This window comes from Pseudoliparis swirei, chromosome 3 (genome assembly GCF_029220125.1).
Source record: "Pseudoliparis swirei isolate HS2019 ecotype Mariana Trench chromosome 3, NWPU_hadal_v1, whole genome shotgun sequence".
NCBI classification, from domain to species: domain Eukaryota; kingdom Metazoa; phylum Chordata; class Actinopteri; order Perciformes; family Liparidae; genus Pseudoliparis; species Pseudoliparis swirei.
Window position 1 is genome coordinate 23,607,465 of NC_079390.1, and position 10,000 is coordinate 23,617,464.

At 45.3% G+C, this 10,000-nt stretch overlaps 2 protein-coding genes across 12 annotated transcripts in view; both read right to left on the reverse strand.

Annotated features, from left to right (window-relative positions):
- jade2 (jade family PHD finger 2) overlaps positions 1–10,000 on the reverse strand; it is a 344,631-nt gene that overhangs the window by 153,079 nt on the left and 181,552 nt on the right. The window lies entirely within an intron of this gene.
- Positions 1–10,000, reverse strand: part of tcf7 (transcription factor 7) — a 48,918-nt gene that overhangs the window by 5,832 nt on the left and 33,086 nt on the right. For 3 of the 11 annotated variants that reach the window (XM_056441771.1, XM_056441689.1, XM_056441724.1), the window contains exons 6-11: positions 7,279–7,362; positions 6,090–6,209; positions 5,497–5,662; positions 4,549–4,656; positions 3,530–3,577; positions 724–772 (exon numbers count right to left, since the gene is read on the reverse strand). In XM_056441771.1, the coding sequence (XP_056297746.1) occupies positions 724–772; positions 3,530–3,577; positions 4,549–4,656; positions 5,497–5,662; positions 6,090–6,209; positions 7,279–7,362 (575 nt within the window). The remainder of the gene's footprint in view (positions 1–723; positions 773–3,529; positions 3,578–4,548; positions 4,657–5,496; positions 5,663–6,089; positions 6,210–7,278; positions 7,363–10,000) is intronic. The other 8 variants (XM_056441698.1, XM_056441731.1, XM_056441717.1 and 5 more) reach the window with 6 other exon arrangements.

Genomic DNA, 10,000 nt, shown 5'->3' on the forward strand with positions numbered 1-10,000 from the left:
CTGACTGATTCATCCACGAGTTAAACTCATTTATGCTCCTTATTTTCGCGGAGAAATGATTGTTTTAAAAACGGAAACAGTGTCAAACCGTACTGCCGCGGTTTAAAAAAAAAAAAATAAATAAAAAACTTGCGTTAATTGCGTTAAAATATTTTAGTGCGTTAACGCGGCCAAATTAATCGCATAGATTAACGCGTTAACGCTGACAGCCCTATTTAAAATCCAATCTTATCAAGATTTTTTTTCCTTCTTTTTTGGAGCACAGATTCAGTTTTGGGAAAGGCATTTGAGATAAACGTCATATTTATCTTTACAAATATATATATATATTTATATGTATTTATATATATATTTATATATATATGTATATATATATATTTATATGTATATATATATATTTATATGTATTTATATATATATTTATATAAATATACTTATATTTATTTATATATGTATTTATATATATGTATATATATACATATATATATACATACATATAGATGTATATATATACTCCACCAGCGCTCAAGAGGATTTCTGTGTTTTAACTGGTTGAGAGACGCTGAATAACGTCTTCACGTCTTTATTTCTGAGAAGCGTAAACATAAATCACGATGGTTTCAACTCGTTGGATTGAGTGTTTTTCTACTTCCTGTTGGACATCCGGCTCACAGACACAGCGACATGAAACACGGCTTAATATTTTAATCTCGGTAAGTGTACCTGTGTTGGAGTCCTGCAGCTTCTCCCTTTTTCTCCTCTTCTTTTTGCCCTGCGGGAGAAAAAACAAAAGAAAATCCCCCCAATTAAATGAGACATGGCTTTAAATTATGAATCCAATTTCTCGGTTGAAAAATAAAAGATCGAAGACAGAAAAAATTATTTTTTTTTCTCCTCTCATATTTAAAAAACAAAATATTTTTTTCCGGGAGCGCTTCTCGTTTGCCAAGATAAAACGATGACATCGGCACGATTGATCCGCGGGTCACTTCCATCAATGTCTAAAGTTATGACTCAAAATGGGGAGCCCAAATCAAAATCGATATCGGCGTTCCTGAGAATGGACCGGATGTTCACCGTGACCTTTGACCTCCAGAAATCTAACCGGTTGAGGGTGAGCTTTCTGCCAGACGGTCTTTGGACCGGCGTCATTCACTGTGTTGAGAACACGTCAGAAAGATTCTGCAGCTCAACAACGATCTCGTCTTCAGGCTCAGAGTCGTCGTCGTGGTTTCGGCGTCGTTGACCCGGTGGCGAGGCAGCGAGGCCCCGAGGAGGAAGTGGGTCTCAGAGATCTGACGCCTACGCCATGTGGTGAGTCTGTGGGCGTACGCCTGTGTGTGTGTGTGTGTGTGTGTGTGTGTGTGTGTGTGTGTGCGTGTGTGTGTGCGTGTGTGTGCGTGTGTGCGTGTGCGTGCGTGTGCGTGTGTGCGTGTGTGCGTGTGTGTGTGTGCGTGTGTGTAGGTCTCTTTAAGGACTCGGAGGAGAAACCCCCCACATCTGCGGGGCGATATGTGGAACTTCACTTCCTGTTTTGTTCGTAGGTCTGATGATGAGGAGGATGGAGGATGAAGGGTGAAATGCAACAGAATTTATTTTGTTAATTCTTTGCTGATCAGTTTCGGCTCTTTGATCTATTTTGTGCTTCAGATGAATATTTTGAATAGAATCATTCAGGTTGTGGGTTTGTTGACATGAGTCGTCCTCACAGCTCGATGCTTCGTCCACGCGCGGTTCTCACGGGGCAGGACAGCGCGGTGGAATTAGCACGCTAGCTAGCGAGCTAATTGCGCCGCGCTTTCATGCTACGTTACAAGCAGGATACGAGTTGATCAGCCGACTGGTGGATCTAACCGACCCTCCACCTCAACGCCCCGACTGGAGGACAAGCTTACTCGCTAACTCGCCAACCAGCTTACTATATAACCAGCTTACTAGCTAACTAGCTTACTATCTAACTCGCCAACCAGCTTACTATATAACCATCTTACTAGCTAACTAGCTTACTAGCTAACTAGCCAACCAGCTTATTATATAACCAGATTACTAGCTAACTAGCTTACTAGCTAACTAGCCAACCAGCTTACTATATAACCATCTTACTAGCTAACTAGCTTACTAGCTAACTAGCCAACCAGCTTACTATATAACCAGCTTACTAGCTAACTAGCTTACTATCTAACTCGCCAACCAGCTTACTATATAACCAGCTTACTAGCTAACTAGCGTAGTCACTTACTAGCCAACTACCTTACTAGCTAACTAGCCAGCCATCGTACTAGCTTACTAGCTAATTAGCCAACCAGCTTTCTAGCTAACCAACTTTCTATCTAACCAGCTTACTAGCTAATTAGCTTACTAGCTAACTATCCAACCAGCTTATTATATAACCAGCTTACTAGCTAACTAGCTTACTAGCATAGTCACTTACTAGCCAACTACCTTACTAGCTAACTAGCCAGTCATTGTACTAGCTAACTAGCTTACTAGCTAATTAGCCAACCAGCTTTCTAGCAAACCAACTTTCTAGCTAACCAGCTTACTAGCTAATTAGCTTACTAGCTAACTAGCCAACCAGCTTACTATATAACTAGCTAACTAGCGAACTAGTCGACCAGCTAACTAGCCAGTCGCCCCGTCTCCGTGAGGGAGAACAGCTGTTGGTTCCACTCCCACTCTACTGGTGAACGCTCAAGCGTGGTACGGCGGACGATGTTTACGCGGACAGTCGTTTTGGCGTTCGTATATATAAATATATCTCTGTATAAATATGTGTCTGCTCAACATGATAAAACAAGGTCAGTGACATCGTGACTGTGGCGTGCCGCGCGGCCTCTCCTCACAAACCGCAGCCCAAGCAGAAGCGTCACCGTAAGCCGCGTGCCATGCCGACCCGGAGAACAAAGACAAAGCGCAGCAGAGAGAAGCGTCCGCAGCAGCCGGCCGCCTCGCTCGGGTCGAGAGGTCAGAGAGGTCAGAGAGGTCAGAGAGGTCACTGAAGAGCAGCCGTTACAACCAGAGCCTTTTGACTTCACCTGATTATGACACACTGGCCTCACAGGTACAGGCCTCACTTAAACCTGTGCTCACCAGACTGATGACGACTGGGGTTCAAATCACCGCCGAGTGCAGTGCTGCCAGGTGTTTGGGTGCTGCGGCCGTGCGGCCATGCGGCGCTGCGGCCCTGCGGCCATGCGGCCCTGCGGCTGTGCGGCCATGCGGCCATGTGGCCGTGCGCTCTGCTAGTGGAGCGAGTCGGGTTGATTTATACCTCTGTGCGATTCAGTCTAGCTGACTAGTCGTCATAACCATGGCATCGTGCAAGACTTGGTGAGGTGTCCTCCAATCAGATCTGCTTGTGCAGCTGGTGAGAGCTGACGTGTGTGTGTGTGTGTAATTTTTTGTATGTATTATTTTGGAAGAAGGTGCATGCAGACTTTGCACAGGAATACCCACAAGCCCTTTCATGCAGCTCTTCACATATTTTCCCACCACAGAGGCATAAATCCACCGTAAGACGTGTCCCTACCCAATCAGCTTTACTCTTTTCCCCTGCGACCCCGCTAAGGCCCGCCTCCTGCAAGAGTTCAACAGCAAACTGACAGATCAGAGGCACACAGCAGCCCAGATACAGCACATCCCCAAAACACATTACACGACACATGCAGCACACAGGGTCGATTCCTCTGGTATTCTGGGGTCCCACATCATTTCATGCTCTGTCGTTATGTTTTATGGCTTTTGACTGACAGGCCCTGGGAGCCAATAAGCATGCGGCTTGTTGAGGCAGTAAAGGGAGATAAACTCCTGTGAGAACATTACATGTGTGAACACAGTTCAACAAGCTCTGGTTTATTGATCCTGTTTGGTTTTTTATTTTTTTATTGTGCTTTTAATTACAGGGAATCGAACCAGAGAGAAAGAAGTCAAGAGGTTTGCATCAAATATTTTGTACTGATAATTACAAAAATGTAAAAGTTTAATTAAGAGCAGCTTTCTGCCTCCAGGAACTCCTTAATGTCAACCAAACCCTCCGTAGTGAGGGTAATAAAATGCATAATAAAACGACGTATGCAGGTATAAAAGCATCTTTCTCTTATTTATTCTAATAAATAAATATAGACGTCAATTCACATTTTAAAAAGCAATAATAAAAGAATACAGATCACCAAAAAAAACTTTATTTCTGCTATAATAAAAGTTCAAAATATAACTGATATTTTGTATTTTATAGAATAAAATAAATTAAAATAAAACATGTCTTGTGAGTAATAATTGCAAACAGCCACTGGACTTCTTCTCTCTGGAGATGGTTCCCAGCCTATAATAATAATAATAATATTAATAATAATAAAAACCAGTTGAGCTACAGAAGTCATAACACAGTGAGAGTTTCTCCTCGTTTACATCCCCCTGGTTTTTAATTTATTTTAAACTATTTATTTTATTTTGGACACAGATCAGCTTTTTAAAAAGAGAATAAGTTTGTACGGTGGAATGGAGCAATGAGGAAGAGGAGGAGCGAGGAGTGAGAAGAGGAGCGCTTACGTAGTTGTCTCTGGCGGACCAGGTGGGGTAGAGCTGCATGTGCAGCTGTCGCTCCTTCCGGGCCAACTCGTAGTACTTGGCCTGCTCCTCCCGGGTCAGAGCGTGCCACTGCAACCAGAACCAACACATAGTAGTATTATTAGTATTATTACTATTATTATGACCCAGCTGTCTATGTATTTACTGTTTACTTTATGTAAGGCTTTATTCTTTTTTACTTTTTTCAATATTTATTTTCTAGAGAGGAACGCTGCACAAAGTCAAGTTTTTTCTCACAGTTGATAATAAAAACGATAATAACAATGATAATAATAATAATTATTATTATTATTATAATTATAACTTAACTGGTATCCCACTTTTCTTAACATGAGAGAGAAAGTAATACAATTAAACAGAAAAGTAAAATGTAGAAACTGAGGAATAATATGAAATGGTAAAAAAAAAAGGATAAATAAAAAGGCCATGTTATGACAATAATTCTAATTATTATTATATAATAAATAGATAGAATGTAAATAAAATAAATAAATGATATCGCCCAGGAGAAAATAATCATAAAGGACAGTTTTTAAATATTTGTTTTTAGATACATATATATAAACATCCCATAGTTAAATAGTTAAATCAAATAAAATGAAATAAATAAATTGACATTGCCTAGGAGACAATAATCATAAGGCCAGTTTTAAAATGTTTTATAGATAAACATGAACTAATCCCATAGTTTAGGTGCCCCCCCCCCCCCCCCTGCTCCGTGAACCAAATCGCTCTGGCTTCACTGTCTTCAGGGTCCCAGTAGCTCCACCAGTCTGTGAGGGGAACCCTCTCATCTCCCTCATGTGTGAAATTACAAACTGACCCTGAAACAGGATTAGTCTGGGCTCAGCGGTGTGTGTGTGTGTGTGTGTGTGTGTGTGTGTGTGTGTGTGTGCGCGCGCGCCTCACCCTTCGGCCCAGAATCTGGTTGATGGCGGCGCTCTCCTTTAATGTGCACTCGGCGATGACCTTCGCCCTCATCTCCTTCATGTAGAGCATGAAGGCGTTCAGGGGCTTCTTGATGACCGGCTTCTTGGGCTCCTTCTCCCGCTTGGCCTCCACGTGATGCGGCTTCCTGAAGGGGGGGGGGGGGGAGAAACTATGAAACAAAAGTTTGGAAATGTTCGGGTAGTACACGACCACTTTGAGACGAGATGTGATGAGCTAACGAGTGATGAAGAGGGGGGGGGGGGAGGAAGAGCCATGGCTAGCAGTTTCCCCCCGTTTCCAGTCTTTGTGCTAAGCTAACCATACCATCTCCTGGCTCGTGGCTTCATACGGTATCTAATGAACGTGAGTGCCTCGTGGATGTTATCGATCTGCTCTCCCAAGAGAAAGGACCCCCCCCCCCCTCAGGTAAATAAAATAATGAAAATCAAATTAAAGTCAAACCCTGCAAGAAAAATTAAGTGTTGTGATACAAACCAAGCATGAATTAGTACAACAATAAACTAAGAAAGGAGGATAAGATGAACAGGTCTGGGGGGGGGGGGGCTACTTACATGTACATGCCCCGGTCGTACTGGTCGTACTCCTGTTTGCCCGTGTGGGGCACGATGGCCGGGTGGGGGATCCCCGTGGGGTGCATGCCCGACGGGCCGAGCATCAGAGAGTGGGGGAACCTGGTGGAGGTGAAAGAAGGAGGGGAGGGGGGGGAGAGGGGGGAGACACAGATGAACAGGAGTTCAGATAAAGTCTTAGCGTCAGGCGGCAGAGCGGAGCGTGAAAGCAAGAGCGCTTCAAGCGTGAGAAGCATCTCAACGGGAGGTTCAAGTCCAGAGCTTCTTCGAACATGAGGGATTTGGTGCATCTTTTTTTTTGGGGGGGGGGTCTATTTTGCAGAGGCGTGACCACCAGAGGGCGCCGTTGCATCGCGGAGGAGCAGAGGGAGCTGCTCCTTCACATGTTGAGCCTCGACTCGGCCGCTCGGGATCCGATCTGCTTGAGTCGAAGTCGGTTTCCCCACGTCGTCTATGAAGAGGCGCAACTATATTCCTTGAGTTTGTTCTTGTAGCCGGCTCAGCGGGGGGTTCACTGCCCCTCACACGCGCAGGAAAACACAACTCTGCACGCTCGTCATGCTCGTTGTTGGGAAAGTAGTGAAACCAGAGGACATATTTCCTCTCGGAGCAGCAGCTTCCCAGTTTTCCCGATCACTCCGTCAATCATCGGCCTCTTCAAGTTGTCGGATCGCCTGAGAGACGCGACGCGGCTCTGAAACCGGCTTCACAGCTCCGCGAGCGCCGGTTCGACCGTTGGCCTTTGGCCGAGAAGCGCACAACACACACACCTGGGCCCGAAAGACACGCACAAGAGGAAGAAGCTCCACGCTCTTATCTCATCGAGAACTTCCTCGAAGAACCCAAACAACTGGAATAACAGGAAAACACACACGTCGCACGACAAGCGCGGGAAACAAAAAGCAGCTCTGATGGCGTTTCACACACACATGCATGCACACACTCGTCTGTTTCAGCTCAGGTAATTATGTGTGCGTGTGTGTGTGTGTGTGTATGCGTGTGTGTATGCGTGTGTGTGTGAAACGCCATCAGAACCTTCGCAGCAGCCGAACAACGACAAGCCGACACAGAAGCTGCAAAGAAAAAAAACTCCGCGAAACGCAGCGCAGACGGGAGTCGATGATGCAAGAGCGTTATGTTTGCTGGGGGGGGGGGGGGGGGTCTACGATACCTGGAGTAGGAGGCGGCGCTGTGGAGGTTGGAGGAGTAGGGCTGCCTGAAGGGGGACAGGCCCGGGTAGACCGGCTGGCTCTGCCTGCCACAAGCACAGCGGGGGAGGGGAGAGCGTTCAGCTTCAGGTGGACAGTCGCCTCTTCTTCATTAAAATATACATTAATCGTTATATTTGGGGAAAATGTTAAATAAATCTGAAATCCCTTCCAGGAGGCCCCGTCTGGGGGATCGGAGCTTTTAAAACATACTTTATGAGCATTTTGAAAACACCTCACTTGTTTATTTTCCTCTCAAGTTCTTTAGTCTCTGGAATGAGAAATGTTTACTTTTTTTTCCTTGTGTGTTATGGAACTCTCGTTCATCCCTCTAGTTCCATCTCTCTCGTTCCATCTCTCTCTTTCCATCTCTCTAGTTCATCCCTCTAGTTCCATCTCTCTCGTTCCATCTCTCTCGTTCCATCTCTCTCTTTCCATCCCTCTAGTTCCATCTCTCTCGTTCCATCTCTCTCTTTCCATCTCTCTCTTTCCATCCCTCTAGTTCCATCTCTCTCTTTCCATCTCTCTAGTTCATCCCTCTAGTTCCATCTCTCTCGTTCCATCTCTCTTTCCATCTCTCTAGTTCCATCTCTCTCGTTCCATCCCTCTAGTTCCATCTCTCTCGTTCCATCTCTCTAGTTCATCCCTCTAGTTCCATCTCTCTCGTTCCATCTATCTCGTTCCATCTCTCTCGTTCCATCTCTCTCTTTCCATCCCTCTAGTTCCATCTCTCTCGTTCCATCTCTCTCTTTCCATCTCTCTAGTTCCATCTCTCTCTTTCCATCCCTCTAGTTCCATCTCTCTCGTTCCATCTCTCTCTTTCCATCTCTCTAGTTCATCCCTCTAGTTCCATCTCTCTCGTTCCATCTCTCTCTTTCCATCTCTCTAGTTCCATCTCTCTCGTTCCATCCCTCTAGTTCCATCTCTCTCATTCCATCTCTTGTTCATCTCTCTCGTTCCATCTCTCTCGTTCCATCTCTCTCATTCCATCCCTCTAGTTCCATCTCTCTCGTTCCATCTCTTGTTCATCTCTCTCGTTCCATCTATCTCATTTCATCTCTCTCGTTCCATCTATCTCATTCCATCTCTCTAGTTCATCCCTCTAGTTCCATCTCTCTCGTTCCATCTCTCTAGTTCATCCCTCTAGTTCCATCTCTCTCGTTCCATCTCTCTCGTTCCATCTATCTCGTTCCATCTCTCTCGTTCCATCTCTCTCTTTCCATCCCTCTAGTTCCATCTCTCTCGTTCCATCTCTCTTGTTCCATTTCTCTCGTTCCATTTCTCTCATTCCATCCCTCTAGTTCCATCTATCTCATTCCATCTCTCTAGTTCCATCTCTCTCGTTCCATCTCTCTAGTTCATCCCTCTAGTTCCATCTCTCTCTTTCCATCTCTCTCGTTCCATCTATCTCGTTCCATCTCTCTCGTTCCATCTCTCTCTTTCCATCCCTCTAGTTCCATCTCTCTCGTTCCATCTCTCTCGTTCCATCTCTCTCGTTCCATCTCTCTCATTCCATCCCTCTAGTTCCATCTATCTCATTCCATCTCTCTAGTTCCATCTCTCTAGTTCATCCCTCTAGTTCCATCTCTCTCGTTCCATCTCTCTCGTTCCATCTCTCTCGTTCCATCTATCTCATTCCATCTCTCTAGTTCCATCTCTCTCTTTCCATCTCTCTAGTTCATCCCTCTAGTTCCATCTCTCTCGTTCCATCTCTCTCGTTCCATCTATCTCATTCCATCTCTCTCGTTCCGTCTCTCTCGTTCATCTCTCTAGTTCCATCTCTCTAGTTCCATTTGTTGTGTTTTGTAACTCTGGTGGTTTGATTCCTATTTGCATTTATAGAAGCATCTATGGAGCGTCTGGATCAGCTCTGTTGACAGCTGCGTGTCAATAGTTACCGGGAACCGAAACACACACACACACAAACACACACCACACACACACACACACACACACACACACCGCGGGAGGTCGAGGGTGTGGGGATGGGATGTAAGCAAGAGCCTTTGATATGTAGAAAACCACACTTCTACATCCTGAGAGCCAATACCCCCCCCCCCCGCCCACACACACACACCCACACCCACACACACACAGACACACATACACACCCACCCACACACACATACACACACCCCCACCCCCTCATCCGACTCATCAAGATATGCACACACACACACATACATCCTCTCCTCAGCGCTGCACATACAGTGCCGGGGGGGAGTGAGTGTGTGTGTGTGAGTGTGTGTGTGTGGGGGGGGGGGGGTCGATCCTGCACAACCTCTCGCCGTGTGACAGGCATGGCTGGACAGAGGTATGCTGGGAATTAAATGGTAGAAAACAAAGCGAGGGCCAGTCACAGGTTGTGAGTCTGGACTGATGAAAGTCTTTTTAGGGCGTACTGTCCCTTTAAGGACGAGGCCGAACCCCCTAAAAGACAAAGAGGCTTTAAGACGCCATATTAAATGTTTTAAATAACGCTTGTGGAGCTGCATCTTCACAATAAGAGCTCATCTGACGATGTCCTGGTAAATCCTGTTGGGTCCTGTTCAATTCAATTCAATTCAGTTTATTTGTATAGCCCAATTTCACAAATTACAAATTTGTCTCGGAGTGCTTTACAATCTGTACACATAGACATCCCTGCCCCAAAACCTCACATCGGACCAGGAAAAACTCCCAAAT